This window comes from Salvelinus alpinus, chromosome 21 (assembly GCF_045679555.1).
Source record: "Salvelinus alpinus chromosome 21, SLU_Salpinus.1, whole genome shotgun sequence".
In the NCBI taxonomy this organism is placed as follows: domain Eukaryota; kingdom Metazoa; phylum Chordata; class Actinopteri; order Salmoniformes; family Salmonidae; genus Salvelinus; species Salvelinus alpinus.
The window spans coordinates 12,251,063-12,271,141 of record NC_092106.1 but is presented as its reverse complement, the minus strand read 5'-3'; the positions used below and the strand labels follow the sequence as shown (position 1 = coordinate 12,271,141).

The window sequence follows — 20,079 nt, the reverse complement described above, 5'->3', positions numbered from 1 at the left end:
ATGGTTGAAATATACTTATCCATGTTACCATACTAGAACTTATTGGTTACTTTACATGCATAAGGAATGCACATGTTAGGGGTCAAGAAAGGGTCAAGAGGAACTAGTTGGGTGGAAAGTTACTGAGTGAGAAAAGGGGAAGTGCAGAAAGTTCATTTCTCTTCAAATATGTTATTGTTGAATATGAACGTTCCTAGGGAGGGAGGCAAAGGGCAACAGTCTAATTTCAGTTCTTGATAAGGCAGACCAGTTTCTGAGGAACCAGGACCATGAGGGATGTGGAAGGGATGTGGAATGTGGAACTCAACTCGAGATAAGGTCAACAGATGAAAAGAGAAGACACTGCTGGGAGGGGGGCCACAGGGGCCAGAAGGTATAAAGACGTACTTGTGTGGCTTGTATGTTGTCTTTGCAGCTGTATGACACAGTGGGTGAGTAAACTTGGTTAAAGATTTTTATAGTCGTCCGTTTCAGTTTTTACTCTGTTTATTCTGAACCTAACAATGGCCAGGTTACTGTAAACTTTTACTGTAAAAAGGGCATTATAAATACACTTTTTGGATTGATTGATTGGTTGATTGATTGGTTGATTGATTGGTTAATTGTGCTAGTGCCTACCTTGGACAATGAGATGGACATTAGAGGTCTTGGACTGCTGTTTGGTCTGGATGGAACATGTGTAGGAGCCCTCGTCGTACACATCCACTTTCTGGATGCGAAGACTGTACTCCAGCTGGCCCTTGTTCACCAGGTCCACACGCGGGTCCAGCGACCACTTGTCCTCCCCAGCGAAGATGATGTTGGATCGGTTGAGCCAGGCAACTTTGGACACCTTATCATCCACGTAACACCTGGAAGGAGAAAAGAGAGAGGAAATTAACCAAGTTACGAATCAGGTCGATTTGAAAAGAATTATGCGCCAGAACCGTGTGAAATTATTATTCAAATCTATGTAGGTCTATTGTATATAGGGAGAGACCACTATATGTAGTGACCAAAGATAAACAAAAGATTAATTATTGGAATGAAAATTACTCCTCCTAATCTGAGGCATCTCTGAGGGATAGCTGAGAACATGCTAGCAGATACCCAGAGACTTCCAGTCATTGCTCTAACGCTAGTTAGCAACTGCGCAAGCACTAGTTAGCAACTTTCTTCAAACTACACGCACAAGTTCATCTGACTCTGGGGAAGTAGATTTGACAATATCCTTTTAAGCTCTTTCCTATCTCTCTAGTTCTTCCTGCTTTGCTCTCTCTTCTGATAAATGTATAATATATGCCATTAAGCAAATGTTTTTATCCAAAGCGACTTACAGTCATGCGTGCATCCCTTTTTTTCATATGGGTGGTCCTATGAATCAAACCCACTATCCTGGTGTTACAAGCACCATGCTCTACCAACAGAGCTACAGAGGACCACATATATATGTAGGTGAACAGTGATGGTTCTCCTCTTGATTAAAAAGGACATCAGTATCCTCTTGTTTACCTCGGCTTGTTGCATGCTGTCAGAGCATTATGCAGTGTATAAGTATGACGCCTACGACTCTGTGTGTTAGAGCGCCTGCTTAATGAATAAATGTAAGGGGACGTCTGAATCGATGAGAATGGATATCATGCATAATATAACATGGCAGACATACGCCGGAAATGCAAATTGAAAACTCAGCCCCTCGACATAGTTTATTGGGTGTATTCAAAACAGAAAGGGAATTAGTCGGGGAGCAGAAGTTGTTTCACGATGACCCTGAGGGGTTCTCACATGCAGTTGTGTCACTACTGTGGCCTTTCCTATTGAAGGAGAGGTGGCTTATCAGCAATCTGGGAGGGTCACCATCTGTCACGTTCCTGACCTGTTTTATGTTATTTTTGTATGTGTTTAGTTGGTCAGGGCGTGAGTTGGGGTGGGCATTCTATGTTTTGTGTTTCTATGTTTAGGTTACTTGTAATTAGCCTTATATGGTTCTCAATCAGGGACAGGTGTTTGACGTTTCCTCTGATTGAGAACCATATATAGGTTGGCTGTTCACACTGTTTGTTTGTGGGTGATTGTCTTCTGTGTCTGTGTATGTTGCACCACACGGGACTGTTTCGGTTTGTTTGTTCGTTTGATGTAGTCCGTTCCTGTTCGTGAGTTCTTCGTGCATTTATGTAAGTTCCATGTTCAGGTCTGTCTACGTCGTTTTCTTATTTTGTAGTTTGTTGAAGTGTTTTCGGTTTTCGTCAGTACTTTAATAAACTTCATTATGTCCAAATATCACGCTGCACTTTGGTCCAATCCCTACTCCTCCTCTTCGTCTGAAGAGGAGGAGGACACCCGTTACACCATCTTAATAATGGCCTGTATTTGTATAGCGTCTCAGAGTAAGAATGCTGATCTAGGATCAGTTTTGTCAGAAGGGACCTGATCCTAGACCAACACTGCTACTCTGAGACGCTTTTTGGGAATTTAACCCATTCCAAAAAAAACTCCACCCTTCACAGGCAAACCCCGAATAATACCCAATAGCCATGACATCACTTCATGACATCTGAGATACTGTACATGTCTCTTAAATAAAGCTTTTTCCAACACCTTTATCAGCCAATAGGAACCCGTTCTAACCCTCTGCCCTCCAATCAGAAACACCCTGGACTCCCCGTCAGGTGAGCAGAACTACAGCAGGAGCACAGTAGTTTCCTCATCGCGCTTCACAAACCCTCCGCAGGCCCCAACGCCCCCTGGCCACCGCATGCAGGGCGCCAGCCAAACCTTTTTCCTGTTCAAACTAATAAGCTGCTGGCCTAGAAGGCAAGTGGCTCCTGCCTCCCTCCCTCCCTGTCTCTAAGGCAACCCCTGTTTTGGCGAGCAGCAGGCAGGTGGTGAGGCAGGCAGGATGACAGGGGTCTGGTGGGTTTGACGGATGCCTGTGCTGCTGAGCTGAGCTGGGCCACGGCCATGCTGCAGGGTTCGCTGTGGGGGAAGTCCACAGCTCCCAGTACAGACAGCAGATGCAGAGTGGGAGACTCTAATGAGAGGGGAGAGGTGCCACGCTCTGGCAGACAGCTACTCCCCATGTACTGCCTTCATACTTCCCCCAGCAGAACGGACTGAACTGAACCATGCTGAGGGGGTGTGAGGGGGTGCTGGGAGGCACAGCTGCTCTACAGGCAGGATACAAAAAACACTGAAAAAACAACCAGCTCACTTACATAATCACACCTGCTCTCTCTCGAGCGATCAATAAACCTGACCAAACCCCCCGTAACACGGTTTTGATTAAAAGAATGGAGAATTATGTCGGCAGGTCATGGGCTAACTACCTTTCTACTTTGGTTTGTGAGGGGGGCTGTTCCTTTAACAAGTCTTTCTGTTTGCACGTGGCACACAGAGGAAAAAGGCAAAACCAGGTCATATCTTTTCCCCTTACAGCATTTCCTCGCCCCATATACGTTCTCGGTAGCAGGTTAAGTGTATTTCCGGGAAGGTGGTCGGTATTCTCCAAGGACATGGCTTAGAGGGAACAGTGCATTCGCTTAAAAACTAGGAGGAATAGAAAAGCCCTTGGTAGGTAAAGTACAGAGCAGACGGCCCTCAACGGATGCCAAATAAAAATGTCTTTAGAGGACTAATGATTTCACACGTTCATAAACAACCAGGTGATTAATTAGCCATGTTTGTGTATAGTGTACATAATAATCAACCTACTAATTCATTTCACATGTCTGCCATTAAGAAAATTCTGGTAATATTACAGACCCTAGGAACTACTGATATACTGTTGAATCGACGCAAAAGACGAAATTAAGCAAAGTGGGTTGAAACAGAAATCATTATTATTCTTGTAAAATTGTGTTGACAGAGTTTATTGTGAGGGTCACATTAATTGCTTTGATTCAAAAGGGAAGTGTGATGTTTTTGAAGGTTGTTTATGAAATCCACCGAGTGTAATGATGCATTTAAAAGAAAAATGATGAGGGTGAGAAAAAGTCTCCTTTTATTTATAGACTTAAAAGGAATTGATATCATTAGGGGGAAAAAAACAAATGCCCCCTGGATCCGAATCAAGCCCATAGGGTGAGACCTGCGGGAAATCAATCTATCCTAGATGCTGCAAATACAGCACATATAACTAACTGTACAAGTAAATAAACCCACAGTGGCAACAGAACAGACATGTTGTACAATGAAGAAAAGGGAGAAATGGGGAGAGAAAAAAAGGCTGCTGGTTACCTGAGGATGCTCCTTTCACCTTTTGGTGCCTCCTTTGAATGACTTTTTCCCAGAACACTTAGCACTTTCTGTTCAACATGATTCACTCAGAACAGCCCCCAGAGGAAGAAGCTGTGTGCTTGTGACATAAATGCATCTGGAAAGATTGAGACCCTCTCCTTTGTCTTTGGGCATTTTTCCACAACAAAGCCTTTAAATAGCCACAAAACATTGGAACATTTCCCCATCATGGACCTTTTCTTGCTCTCCTGGTTCACATACATCACTGTCTGAATAATCAGTCAACTAGGAGATGATTATTTTGAGATGCATCCTTATAGCACAGTGACTGCTGGTTTATCTGTCTCGCAAAACCAGTTGTGGAGGTGAGAAAAGATTGCTTGAGTATAACAACTGTGAGATAGATGATACCTCTGAGAATCCTAGTCAAGGGGATGTAAGGCAAGGGCATCCTGCTTCGATTAAACCTCCTGAGATGCGCTCTCTGCACATTGTGCCTCCACAACAGAGGATAAACCTGAGATGAGCAACCTCTTCCCTCACAGTAAATAATACATTATATACATTAGAAAATAATTTGCTGTAAAACACCCTCGGTATGATCCATAGGGAAAAACAATTGAGGACATGTTAATACTGTACTCTGAGGAAGAGAATGTAACAGCAAAGGAGGTAAGGCTTCTGGACAGCAAGGGTACTGGAGTATGCTACTGTGAATGATTAGTATTCACTCTACATATCACTGGCTGTGGCTCTATTAGCACAGGTCCCTATGAGGCCTTTGCAATAGCGCTCTCTCTGCTGCTTGTGGCCTTGAGGGAGGGCTAAAGGTTAGATTGCCCTGGCACAGAGGCCTCTAATTACCAAGACTTGACAAGGCACCTGTCATCTTGAATAAGAAGACCACTCAAGTCTTGGTATGAGTGGTACTGTTGAAATTGCTTATTTACAGTATTACTTGTCTGGAAAGTTGAGAGCTTGGCAACTACCAATGGCCATCCGCTCCACATTCTGAGAGCTCTGAAGAGGTTGTGAGGTGCACCTGACGTTTTTATGAATACACTCCAAGATTAATTGATAGGCTTATACTAGATAAAAATGTATCTTAAAGCTGTATTATGTAACTTTTTGGGCGACCCAACCAAATTCCCAGACATGCTAGTTATAGATCTGTCATTCTCATTGAAAGCAAGTCTAAGAAGCAGTAGATGAGTTCTGTGTGAGCTATTTCTATGCTTCCCATTCTTGAGTTTCGTTCTGGCATCTTTTACTTTTGGTTTTGTACACCAGCTTCAAACAGCTGAAAATACAATATTTTTTGTTATGGAAAATACATTTCACAGCGGTTTAGATTGTACAATGATTCTCTACACTATACTTGGTTGTTTTGTCACGTAAACTGAAATTAGGAAATGGCAGAGCGATTCCAGCATAGTGCACCTTTAATATCTAAAGCGACCGTTTCCTTCAACCTTGGGATTGCTGTTTGGTCAGTCTGTGTCAGCTGTAAAAAAAATAACTAAAGTGGGTGTTTTATTCTGTCCATTATCTTGGTCCACAAGTGGAAATACCCCACATCGAGTGTAATCCAAATAAAAGGCTATTCTCCTCCCAGTCTGGACAATGGCTAAGGTTTCTCTCTACTCTCAGCCAGCCAGTCCTGGCGCTGCCAATCAAAGCGCAAGAGAAGTGTACAACAGTTCAAGTTTGAAGGTCCACTAAGTTTCATTTGTGATAAATGTCCTCACTGTACACCGTCTTGACACCAGCAGTAAAACATGCAGTACAAGGTTGGATTGTTTGTTACCTATGTAGACAATTGCAACAAGACACAGTAGTCTGTTCTGCCTGACAACAGTGTTGTGTTATTTATTTGTGTTAATGCAGTGGTCTTTAGGTCCAAGGCAGAGAGCTACCTTGATTAATAAGTAAAGAATTATTAATACATGAAATGTTATAGTGCTCCCAATATCTCCATAATTGTGTGTGCATGCATGAATTAATTTAGCATGCATACATTAGCCTAATGGTTACATGGTTTATGCAGAGTTCTACATCCTGTGTTATTGAGGTTACTTTATGATTAAGTTATAAGTGCTATGATTATACACTTTCCATATTCAAAGCATTTAAGTTTTTTTACAGGCTATATCTTTAACTGAAAAACATGAAACAATATGTCAGGTACGTAGAAAACTAAACACTGTCAGTTAAAGTGATTATTTGTAAAGTACGACATTACTGTGAGTCACACATCGCAGCCCTGACAGAGTGAGATGAACAAAGAAAGATGGCTGGTATGAAAAAGTGGAGAAACCGGAGCTAAATTTGTACTAAACGAAAGCCTGGCTATGGTCTGGATAAAAGTGTGTTCGACAGTCGATCTTTAAAGGACACTTCTGGCATCCCTCAAAATGCCTCATCTCCATATCTGAAAGGTGGATAGATTGGGAGAAATAATGAGCGTTGTTGGAAAATGAATGATCCATCCAGCTGTACATTATATACCCACACTAGTTCAGCCACGGTATATACAAGCTTACAGATATTCCATGAATTGCTTTCTGTCTGAGGAGGGCAGAGGAAGGGGTGGTGTGGCACTGTTCCATGAGATAACGCCAAGACGGTCCTGATGTGTGACTGCAAGAAAAAGTGGTTTTCCGTGCTTGAATTCATGCTTTCTCTCACTATGAAAGAGTGGAAAGCACAAGGAATATTAATAACGCTGTGAAATGCATGGCTGCCACAAAATAATACACACAACGGAATAAATGCAATTTTATCAGGCTGATAATTAATCACAAAGGTGTCGACGCTCGCAGTAAAATTTTCCTGGGTGTAAATCTGTCTTCCTGCAAATATTCCAAGTTAGACAAGGAGGAAGTGAGCTTTTCAGGACAGACTTGCCCCAAGTTGCCACCCAACACACTACAACAGATTGCCTCAAGACAAACCTACCAGTCACCCAGATGATTACTGAGAGAGCAACCACTTAAATTACTCTGAAGTTGCTGATTTTTATTTCAGTTGACAGCTGGCGTTGAAGCACTCGCTCATTTCAAGTGAAAAACCCATTTTGTGGGCCTCAGCGTTGCCAATTTCTTGCTGTCACAGGTAGCTGGGAATTGACTGTGGAACATGCGGCATATCACTTTAAAGTGACGGGGGAAACTGGTAATCGCTTTATGCTGGCCACATGCTCCTGTCGCCTCTTATAAGAACCTTGTTCACTCAGGAAAAAATCCTTAAACCTAAACGCACTTGGAGGGTGAAGACTGAGGATTCGCCCACTATTGTCTCGCTAGCTCTGGCTCTGGAGTGGAGTGGTGTAGACATGGACCATACATTACAGACACAACCAGGAGGTTTCTGGCAGACAACATTACACCATATGCATTAACAACAAGGTGAATCAGGACCGGAACAAACACAGTTATCAATTGAGACAGGCCGCTGGTGTTTTGGGTAACTGTTTTTACACCCAGAACAGGTTGAGATTGTTTCTACGGTAACGAATTATATCAGACATGCGTCTAAACCATATCTGAAAGTTCATTTACAGCAACTTTTAAAACCAATGTATATTAATAATAGCATACACATGATCTCCCGCATGAGTGGAATTTCACTGAATTTGACATTGGGGAATAATCATGTTAGCAGAAAATGCAGTTTGAGAATATGAAGAATTGACAACATCTGCAAGACATTACAGTGTTGGGTTGAAGAGTTTAAGTATTGTCTGTTATTATGTTAAAAGTAGGCTTCGTTTACACTCATGACCTATCGGCGCAAAGCACACTTCTGAAATATTGTGCATCAACGTTTTCCCATCCCAGATCTCAGAACTGTTTTGTAGTGAATTCTTCCTTCATAACTCATTAAGGTCCTCACCTTTTAAAGGTATCTAAAGTGCAGAGTGTGAAAACCCTGAGACATCTGTAAATCAGCAAGTTTGGACACACCTTTCTACATTGTAGAATAACAGTGAAGATATCAAAACTATGAAATAACACATATGGAATCATGTAGTAACCAAGAAAATGTTAAACATATATTATATTTGAGATTCTTCAAAGTAGCCACCCTTTGCCTTGATGACAGCTTTGCACATTCTTGGCATTCTCTCAACCAGCTTCATGAGGTAGTCACCTGGAAGGCATTTCAATTAACAGGTGTGCCTTGTTAAAAGTACATTTTTGGAATTTCTTTCTTTCTTAATGCGTTTGAGTCAATCAGTTGTGTTGTAGGGGTGGTACACAGAAGATAGCCCTATTTGGTAAAAAAGACCAAGTCCATATTATGGCAAGAACAGCTCAAATAAGCAAAGAGAAATGACAGTCCATCATTACTTTAAGACACGAATGTCAGTCCATGCGGAAAGTGTCAAGAACTTTGGAAGTTTCTTCAAGTGCAGTTGCAAAACCCATCAAGCGCTATGATGAAACTGGCTCTCATGAAGATCGCCACAGGAAAGGAAGACCCAGTTACCTCTGCTGCAGAGGATAAGTTCATTAGAGTTAACTGCACATTAGAAATTGCAGCCCAAATAAATGCTTCACAGAGTTCAAGTAACAGACACATCTCAACATCAACTGTTCAGAGGAGACTGCATGAATCAGGCCTTCATGGTTGAATTGCTGCAAAGAAACGACTACTAAAGGACACAAATAAGAAGAAGAGACTTGCTTGGGCTAAGCAATGCGAGCAATGGACATTAGACCGGTGAAAATCTGTCCTTTGGTCTGATGAGTCCAAATGAGAGACTTTTTGTTTCCAACCGCTGTGTCTTTGAGAGACGCAGAGTAGGTGAACGGATGATCTCTGCATGGAGGAGGTGTGATGGTGTTGGGGTGCTTTGCTGGTGACACTGTCAGTGATTTATTTAGAATTCAAGGCACACTTAACCATCAAAGCTACCACAGCATTCTGAAGCGATTCACCATCCCATCTGGTTTGTGCTTAGTGGGACTATCATTTGTTTCTCAACAGGACAATGACCCAACACACCTCCAGGCTGTGTAAGGACTATTTGACCAAGAAGGAGAGTGATGGAGTGCTGCATCAGATGACCTGGCCTCCACAATCACCCAACCTCAACCCAATTGAGATGGTTTGGGATGAGTTGGACCGTAGAGTGAAGGAAAAGCAGCCAACAAGTGCTCAGCATATGTGGGAACTCCTTCAAGACTATTGGAAAAGCATTCCTCATAAAGCTGGTTGAGAGAATGCCAAGAGAGTGTGCAAAGCTGTCATCAAGGCAAAGGGTGGCTACTTTGAAGAATCTAAAATCTAAAATATATTTGGATTTGTTTAACACTTTTTTGGTAACTACATGATTCCATATGTGTTATTTCATAGTTTTGATGCCAATGGCACCAATCTATAATTTCCCTCCCCGTAGACAATGTGATATTTTATTTTATCTAGCTATTTTGGTTTGGAATACCCCTGAGGTTTGACCACAAAGATTCTGCTTAATTTAACTTTTTTCAATCATGAGTGGTAGACAGAAAAATATATCTCAGCACAAATACAATATAAAGTCCTGAAACACACGTGTCTGGTGAATCATGTAAGTGGCAGTTCTTTGTGTAGCCTGTGTAATATGAGAGACATTGTATTAGAGAGCTGGTGTGGGGGTGTTTGTGTGTGTGTGTGTGTGTTTGTGTGTGTGTGTGTGTGTGTGTGTGTGTGTGTGTGTGTGTGTGTGTGTGTGTGTGTGTGTGTGTGTGTGTGTGTGTGTGTGTGTGTGTGTGTGTGTGTGTGTGTGTGTGTGTGTGTGTGTGTGTGTGTGTGTGTGTGTGTGAGGCGTGAGAGTGGGATCGAGAAATTACTGTGTAATAGTCATGACATGGGTTGGTGATGAGAGGGACTGTGTGTGTAGGACCTGTGACCGTTCTGATGGTGTGTGTGTGTGTGTGCGTGCTTTCCTTTGTTCATGTGTGTGTGTATGTGAGAGCACGTGTGTGTGTGTGTGTGTGTTCGTGCGTTGGTGGTTTCAGTGTGTACAGGAGCAGCTGTGGGGGTGTGTTCTGAACCTCTGAGGGACAGTGTGGGAGGGTGATGTGAGGGACAGTAGTTTGAAGGTGAACTTGGGGTTCAGAGAACTCTCAAACAGCTCTATGATGGATTCGGGAGCGCAATTTAAAACACTTCTACCGCCGAGTCCAGTGCGAAGAGAGCCGTTAATCACCATGACAGTACCGTGCTTTATGTGTCAACAGGAGGGGAAACTGTGGCAGAGAGACAAGGACTTCACAGGGTAAAATATTGTTATTTTAGAAACTCCTAGAACCGGTGACTTCTAACTCTTTTGTTCACTCTACTTTTTCAGAGCAAGATAAGCAGCGTTTGACCAATCTAATATTAAGTATGGACAATAATAGCTGGCACACTGTCCACACAGTAAAACGGGCATAACTCCCTGCCAAGATTAATGGGCGGTACCGTGTTTAAGAACTCTGGTATTATGTTAACCCCCTTATGATCAACATATTATTTTGAAAATTAGTCTGGATCTCCTATGGAAAATGACTTCAGTGAAATATGCGTACAGTCATGTTGAACGGATCTCCAAAAAAGTTAACAACCAGTGGGCCATAATGATTCATATTCCAGGTGCAGCTGAGAACCTGCAGGCTGTGTGGTGGGGTGGAGAGTAACAATGATCTAAATATGACAAATCACCTCTCATTTGGAACCCGCCCCCTGTTGACTCCTGTGGTAGCTACGGTCAGCAGTCCTGGGATCAGTTCAGTCCTGGCTGGAATATTAGATCTCTTCATTGCTGCTGACTACATTTCAAAGCAGCATGTCTATGAGCCTAGATTCTCATCCTTAAACTGCCACTGGTAAGTACCTCTGTACCTCTGCCTTGTTCCCCCATTCACTTTAGGTGATAAGAAAACTATGAATAAATATAGCCCCATTTCCAACATCAAGACAGCCCAAAGTTGCCACTCGCCGATCAGTATCTAAGAGATATAAGAATCCATTATTTTCGAGGTGCTGTGCCTAAATCGATGAAGGGTTACTTTAGATGTCAGTTTGCGTTTCGGTGCCGGGGCTTTGAATGGAGACCCCTGGCAAGGTGCATTGAAGTCAGGAGCAGGGATCTCAGGCACTGGGCTGATCAGCCTAATCTTCTCCCTGAGAACAGTGGGAATTGGACTTATCATCAACGCGACACCTAATCCTCCAGGGTCGGCCTCGCCCCCCCCCCCCCCCCTTTCCCCCCCCCCCTTTAACTTTACTTGTTTCCAAAGTAATTACAAAGAGCAATGTTTTCTACCAGGAGAGAGGAGGAGAGGCTAGCAATTATCCCAGTGAGCCTTCTCTGAGGTGACTGACACCAGCACCTATTCCCCGTGTTGCCGGCGCTTGCGTTTGAACTAGTTTGAGAGGCTGCAAAGGTTTCTGTCAGCCCTTCTCTCTTGCTACATTATTAATGGGAGACTGTTGTGTATGAGGCGCCAGGCAGCGAGTGGCTGCGTCCTCTAAGGCGAGGCAGAGCGTCCAGAGCTGATTACCCAGCCTACTAGCCTGCATCGTGGTGGCAGCTGGACGGCTTCAGCATTCAGGCCACAGGCTAATGAAGCATCCAGCGGCATAGCCATGTTTGATAAAGCCATCGTGGAGCCGGTTTGCCAGGTGGAAAGCCTGAGAGAGATACACCCCAAAAATTTAAATAGATAAATACAGTATGTTGTATTGTCACATACACCGGATAGGTGCAGTGAATTGTGTTGTTTTACAGGGTCAGCCATAGTAGTACAGCACCTCCATAGTAGTACAGCACCTCCATAGTAGTACAGCACCTCCATAGTAGTACAGCACCTCCATAGTAGTACAGTACCTCCATAGTAGTACAGCGCCTCCATAGTATTACAGTACCTCCATAGTAGTACAGCACCTCCATAGTAGTACAGTACCTCCATAGTAGTACAGCACCTCCATAATAGTACAGCACCTCCATAATAGTACAGCGCCTCCATAGTAGTACAGTACCTCCATAGTAGTACAGCGCCTCCATAGTAGTACAGTGCCACCAGAGCAAATTAGGATTAAGTGCCCTGCTCAAGGGCACATCGGCAGATTTTTCACCTTGTCGGCTCAGGTATTCCAATCAGCGACCTTTCGGTTATTGGTCCAACAGTCTAACCACTAGGCTACCTGCCGCCCTTTATGTGGCCCTCGTGCGGGAGTTGGATAGGGAATGGCTTGGAAAATGGTAATTCAGCAAGCGATGAGTTGGTGTACGTTTACGAAACAAGATATTTTAGTGAGGAAAGGAAATACAGGAAATAGGTGTGGCTTTGTCAATAACATTCCATTTACAATCTAATTATCTTAGAACATTTTGTGAAAACTCCCTATTAAGGTAATAATATGAATGTTCTACAGTGCCAGGATTTTATTCACAAGGATTTGCATGCCATATTCCTTGGCCACAAATCAAATGGCAAAAAAACACAAAACTCATCAGGTTTTATCACGTTGAGGCTCATCTCAGCATCTCTGAGTTCAACAGGCAACCCTTTGCCTTGCAAGATGTGGGAGGAGAAGCAAGCATGTTTACACGGATGTCATTCAGCATGTACGAGGGGAATTAGGTAGTGTAGGTCTCCAGAATGAATGAAAGGGCCCCAGGCGTGCCCAAGGACACTTCCTAGAAGCTTCCCAGAGCTGTGTGGTCTATGGGATTGTCACTAATCTCGTGACGAAGACAGAGGGAGAATTATTTACATAACAATGTGATGGTTGCCTTATACTTGGTTATTTAGTGTTTTTCCAACAATTAGAACCAAAATGTCTAACTGTAATTGTGTTATATTTAGCCGCTTAAGTTACAGTCTGAGAAAGACTTCAGTGTACTTCTCTTTGCATTCTGGGTAAGGCTTTTGATGGACTTCACATCCTCACCCACTTCCCTTAAACCTCTTACAAGACTCCCTCATTCACACCTGGCAACCACAGTTTATAGAGCTGATATAAAACAGCTCATTCCTCTACTTCTCATACTACATGTATGAGCTATGACTAATATGAAATTATTACATTTCAAATGTAATTACAGACCAATATAGAAAAATTATTCTGGTCTATTCTGGTATGCGTGTCTCAATCTGGTAATATACTGTATTGCCACTACCACTACTATGTGGATAGCTAGGTGCTTCTGAGTCTGGGTGCTTAGGAACCTTCTAAAGGTTACAGTATTTTCATCACCACTGCCATCGAGATTAGGCTAAAGTGTTGATTAATCAAGTTAAATGGTCTGAGCCAATCACAAAGTAGAAGTACAATCACCTACAGTACAGGCTGGATGACTGACTGAATACATGACCGGCGAAGATGGGCACATCTAATATTCATTATCACTGAGAAGCTACCATCCAAAACACTTGCTATAACTAGGATTGTGAACACATTTTTCATAGCTCAGACTGGCCTCAAAGTTCATTTACTTAATGTATGTACATTACATTCTTTAACAGCCCCAGATGGCTCACGATAAAGCTTAATGTTCTCTGCTGGCTTGATAAAGCCATCTTGTCTTCTTGACTCATCCTTCCATTTACATTTGAGTAATTTGCCAGACGCTCTTATCCAGAGCGACTTACAGTAGTGAGTGAATCCCTTCCTCTCCCTCCTCACGGTTGTTATTATCTTACAGATGTACCCTCTGGACTCTGAAAACACAGCAGCGCTATCTATGTCTTCCTTCACCACGGGCCATCCAAAATCCCCATTAGATTTGACTTAAGGGGAAGCCACTGTTAAAATAGAAGAATTCCACCCACTCAGACAACAACATGAATAACTCAGAAGCTTTTTCTGAATTTACAGCCTTTTTCCCCCCAACATCCTTCTGGCCAGACTGTACTTGAACTGCATCAGCGGTTGTTGTTTGCTGCCACTTTTAAAGCAAACAATGCAGGAAGACAGCGGGATTTTATTTTGTTCTTTTGCACAGATTAAAGCATTAACAGAGAAGGCGACCAGCTTCCAAGCATGAAATCCTGTTTGTTCAAAACACTGTCTCTCTTTGTGTATCCGACGCGGTAACTCCTACGTGGAGAAAGAAACCAATGGATTCGAGCAACCACAATCGCTGTGCATACTTTCAACGCATTTAAATGGGTTTGTTGCTGTCAGTCACGGGGCGTGAGAGATGTCTTTCATTTTTTCGCGGCCTGTGTATCATTTCTCTTCCACTGCCGAGAAGAAAACGACGCTGCAGGTAAAACAACTTAATGTTTGCCAGTGAAAAGAGGCTGGTGAGAAATGGGGCTGAAGTGTTATCACTCTACGCAGGGATGACAAGGGGAGACGCTTTTTCAGGGCCAATCTCTCACATGTCCTCGGGGCTGGTGCAAATGAGAACTGCAGATGACTCACAATTAGCATTAGCATCCTTTGCTTTGGGTATAGCAGCTCGCCGGTCGCCAAATGCGAGGAGAAAGAACACGTCTTGATAATCTTTCGTGTTGGCAGTGAGCGGCCTCCTCCCAGTGATAGGGGGAAAACAGCAGTCAGTTAAATGTTGAATTAGCTCCATGGACCTGGGCGTTGTAAGGCCAGACAAGGCACCCCTGTGTGGAGAGCTGCTCAGCTTCACAATGAGAGAGACAGGCACATTCAAAACATGTTTGTACATCAATTCCCCTCCCGCAGACTGATGCGGCTGCGTAACGTACACTGGACGGCTTTCCTGTAGAACACTGTTAAATATTATAATCACTGTGTGGTTCGGCTGTGTTCTGGTATGGCTCTCTGTTTACAGTGTAGTATCGTACTCTGGTCATGATCACATCGACAACCACAGAGGACGAGCAACAAAGTGCTTGCCTCTGTAGCTCATCCATATCAATCCAGCCCAGCTTCCTAGGGCTGGCATCTGCCCATTCTGATCTCATTAGGGATTTGAGTGTTCCTCTTCCTTTATTGACACTTGAGAGGATGGCAGGTGGTCACAGGCACCCTTTCATATGAGCTACAGAAGCAATAAGAGCTAGAAGAATATGACTTTGGTGTCTATTCACGAGGATTCAAATGAGTGAACTATCCTTAGCAGCCTGACAGTGAGTGACAAAACAAAGGTGTCTAAACCCAGAGTTTCCCTGGAAGTCCTGAATAATAAACAAAAGCACACAGGTGACATGCTGGAGAGAAAAGCATTTGGGGTGGGATGAAAAAGAGCTGGAGAGCAAGAGGAAAATCACCTTTGATGATTTTCCAAACTGACATTAATGAAAACAAAAATGCAGTAGGACCGCAGCGCAGTAGCACTCTCCATAAAAAGTGGCACTCAAGATCAAAATGTGTTTCTTTCTTTCATCTAAATGAAATCCTACCTCATACCGCAGAGACACTTTGGTTCTGTGGAACGCTCAACGCTTTGCTGGTTTAATTACACAAATAAATGAAGTCCAGAACACCAGGAGCGAGCCCCACAAGACTCCAACAGACTCCCATAACTTCCTGCCTGCAGTTGCTGGCCCATGAAACCAAAGCAGTAGCTAAGCATTATGATGTAATGGGAGGATGGGAGTGGATGTCAGCTGGTGGAGGGGAACATCTGTTCAATTTCACACCTCTTCCCCAACACACACATAACCCCTCACTACACACACACACACACACACGTCTGAATATGCGGCAATGTGTCTCAAAGCAGAGAGTCTGTGCTGAAAGCAACCTGTCCAGAACTTCAGACTAGCACCGGAATAGCACCGGAATAGCACCGGAATAGCACCGGAATAGCACCGGCACAAACAGTGCCGTCAGTACAGCTACTGACAGGAAACACACCTCACCCTCAGCACAGCAACACTGACCCAAGCACATTTCTCATTCACCACAGCACTAAGACACTTCTATTATTCATCAAAACACTCACTGACAGACGGTATAAGTTAACTCTGTCATCCCCACTCGAGCAGAAATAGAACAGCAATAGAGTTTGGGCAGGTAGCCATTTAGCAATGGGCAGATCCGCAAACATGCACACACACATGCAATGAAGCAAACAAGAAAACGCTCATGCGTGCACGCGCATATACGCGCGCACGCACACACACACACACACACAATAAACATCTTTCAATAACTCAGCAAGGCACACAAATAAAAAGCAGTGATTGAGCAAATATCAGCAGAGTCACACACACACGCAGCTTTTGGCAGAGGTGCGTGCAGGGGCAGGGTGTCCCCAGGAGACGACCTGGAGGAAATGGCGGTAGCCCACAGAGAGCGGCGTGCCATCCAAGGCAAATCACTTGATAGTTTAGCAGGTTGCTATTTCTCTTTGAGCACATACAGCAACTTAAAGATCAGCTGGAGTTCCCAGGCCAGTGAGGGAGGGAGGGAGGGAGGGAGGGAGGGAGGGAGGGAGGGAGGGAGGGAGGGAGGGAGGGAGGGAGGGAGGGAGGGAGGGAGGGAGGGAGGGAGGGAGGGAGGGAGGGAGAGATGGGGGGGGGTTGCTGGATCTCCAATATCATCCAATCCACTCAACGCTGTGTGAAGCACATTTCCAAGGTAGGAAGCTCTTGTGGCATGTTTCATCTCCATTTGATCATTTACTAGGAAAACCAGAAGTTTTGAGAGGCTACAGATCTTGTCTCACCACGCCCATCTCTACAAAATATATAGCTACCATATGAATGGACTGAAGCTTGTTACATTGTAAGTGTAGATGTAAGATACATACCGGACAATTTCCACAGGTCACCTTACTGTTAACATGCTACCAGCTAGATTCTTTTTTCTTCCTGTTTTGCTGCTCAGGGCAGAGGATGAAATGGCCAAGAACATGCTAGTCATTTATACTGTATGAGTTTAATACCACTTGCACATTGAACATAATTCCTGCTTCATAAGCTGCTCGGCTACTCCTTTTTCCTCTGTCTGAGAGATAGCAAATAGACGTTTTAAAAGCCCCCTGTTACAGATGGCTTGGAAGTGATGGGGATGACTTGTGGCACCAAAGCAGTAAAAGAGCAATCAAATGAGCTCATGTAGACCCTGCAGTGTTGCCTCATAATTATGTTAGCTAGACACTCAGCAAAACTTGGGACAACCCCTGAGGTAAAGGTTAAAGTAATAGCAGCTGTGGTAAAAGTATGTGGTCATGAAAAATGAGTGTTCTACTTGACATTGCTTGCAAATAACTGTGAAAGTATAGGACAAACTTGACGTATTTGGTCAACAGATAAATGTTTATGGTCAATGTCATAAAGTGTTCCCCAAAAAACCTAATGGTCCATTTTTGTCTTTGGGTTGCAGACAGCTGCCTATTACCGAGTCTGATCTGAAGTAACCTCCTGCAATCAATGAGCTACATTATACCACAGCAGGGAAAATGCCTGACAAGATGTGAAATGCTCTCGTTATAAGCTGGTATTCATTATCACAAGCTGTATTCAGTACCCAGCAAAGATCCAGAATGCACAGCAAAACTCTATAAACATATGCCACACAGACAAACTGCAAGGGCCCTCGCATTCCTCCAACGCAGACAAGTGTTTCAATTATCTGGGCCTGCTGGCATTGCAGCTTCTGTCAGGCCCGTGCCACCCACCCTCAAAACGACAAAACAATTCATTTTTCACAGTCGAACAGCTTCCACATCATTCCTTTAGCCACAAAGCAAGTGTTGTGAACTTTCATAGGGGGCATATGGAAATCAAGCGCTGGAGTGAACTTCTACCCTCTCATACGCCTGTCAAGTGACCAAATGGCCATTACATGTCAGATAAAGGAGCTCATTTCCCAAAATGTGAAGAATTTATAATAGCACTCTGCCAGGGTCCTGACAGGCTTTGGCAGCCAGCCGTCCCTCCCACCAATAACAGGCCCCGCATTCACAAGACAGGAAATACGAAAATGAACAAAGCCACCAAACTACAGGATATTTGTCAGCTTGTTGTAAACGTCTCTTACCCACAATTAAAAAAAATATTATGTTTTATTTAACCTTGGTGGCAATCTTTTCCTCACTTTTCTTTTGGTTACAACATGATTTGTTGCCTCTGGCAACAGGCCAGTTGATGTGGTTTGCCGTCTTCACAAAGCAGACCGGTGGAGGGAGAGACTGATAAAAGTCACTGGCTGTCGCTGCCCATCCCCTTCAGATAAGACGGATCACTTTAGATCCACTGTTGAGGCTCTGATCCCTCTATGTTGACACTATCGTGGGTCTCCCCAGTGAAATGTTTCCAGACGGCATGCCAACTACAAGAGCGTCAACTCTCCACTGTGGCCTGTACCAAATGCAGGAATCATACCTTTCATATTTTAGTGCCAAAAAAGGTTCTGGTACTCAAAAAATGTAACATTTGAGTTGCTGGTATTTTGTACCAGTGTTTACCGTCACAATTCAAGCACCGGGGGAAACAGCATATGAAACTATGATTTTTCAATATTATGTCCCTTTAATAACGAGCTCGCTCAGCCTCCAAACAACAGCCACCTGAGGACACAGTCACGGACACCCATTGATACACTCAAGCTAATGAGATTGCTGGCGGCTAAATGATGTTAGCAAGGAAGAGGAGCTGCTGCTACACAATGGGAAGCAGCTCTATCCAATAAAGTGATGTAGCAATGCAAAGCCAGGCCGTGGCCCGCCAAGTACTTTAAAGTGAACTCTGGGGTAAAAAAAACAAAATCATTCAGTTGTCTTTGTATTCACACTGCGCTGGCCTTTGAATGAGGACTAAACTCTTTTGCCAGTCCACTTCCAACTATTTAGTGGTCCGAGTCCTCTTTGCGTTCACATTGTTATGTTTAGAAAGGAACCAAGAGGAGCGGCAGGTAGCCTAGTGGTTAGAGTGTTGGACTAGTAACTGAATGGTTGCAAGATCGAATCCCCCAGCTGACAAGGTAAAACATCTGTTGTTCTGCCCCTGAACAAGGCAGTTAAACCCACTGTTCACCAGGCTGTCATTGAAAATAAGAATTTGTTCTTAACTGACTTGCCTAGATAAAAACAAATATATATATATATACATGAACTCTGGGTGTTTACAAAGTGTAGGACAAGCCATTTAATCAGAATGTGTTACCGGGCAGCTAGATATACCTACTTACATTTTGGAAGCTAATAGATTGCATTTAGTCAAAATATGACACATAATAATTGCAATCAGAAGATACTATTAATATCTACATTTGATTGGTAACAGAGAAATTGCAATAGAATAACTGCATAACAAATAATGCTGCAATTGAAAATGGTACACATAAGTTAGGCTACTGCCCCTTTAAGAGCTAGAATAGACATTGTACCCTATGTGATTCTTAACAAATATACACTACATGACCAAAAGTATGTGGACACCTGCTAGTCGAACATCTCATTCCAAAATCATGGGCATTAATATGGAGTTGGTCCCCCCTTTGCTGCTATAACAGCCTCCACTCTTCTGGGAAGGCTTTCCACTAGATGCTGGAACATTACTGCGGGGACTTGCTTCCATTCAGCCACAAGAGCATTAGTGAGGTCAGGAACTGATGTTGGGCGATTAGGCCTGGCTTGCCGGTCGGCATTCAAATTCATCGAAAAGGTGTTTGATGGAGTTGAGGTCAGGGCTCTGTGCAGGCCAGTAAAGTTCTTCCACGCCGATCTCGACAAACCATTCTGTACGGACCTTGCTTTGTGCATGGGGGCATTGTCATGCTGAAACAGGAAAGGGCCTACCCCAAACTGTTGCCACAAAGTTGGAAGCACAGAATTGTCTAGAATGTCATTGTATACTGTAGTGTTAAGATTTCCCTTCACTGGAACTAAGGGGCCTACTGTACTATAGCCCAAACAATTAAAAACAGCCCCAGACCATTATTCCTATTCCACCAAAC

The 20,079-nt window shown here is 43.5% G+C and overlaps 1 protein-coding gene across 3 annotated transcripts in view; it reads right to left on the bottom strand.

The window, feature by feature from the left end:
* The window catches only part of LOC139548530 (limbic system-associated membrane protein-like), a 728,679-nt gene that overhangs the window by 47,207 nt on the left and 661,393 nt on the right, over positions 1 to 20,079 (bottom strand). For all 3 annotated transcript variants that reach the window (XM_071358222.1, XM_071358219.1, XM_071358221.1), the window contains one exon: positions 619 to 851. In XM_071358222.1, coding sequence (XP_071214323.1) covers positions 619 to 851 — 233 coding nt within the window. The remainder of the gene's footprint in view (positions 1 to 618; positions 852 to 20,079) is intronic.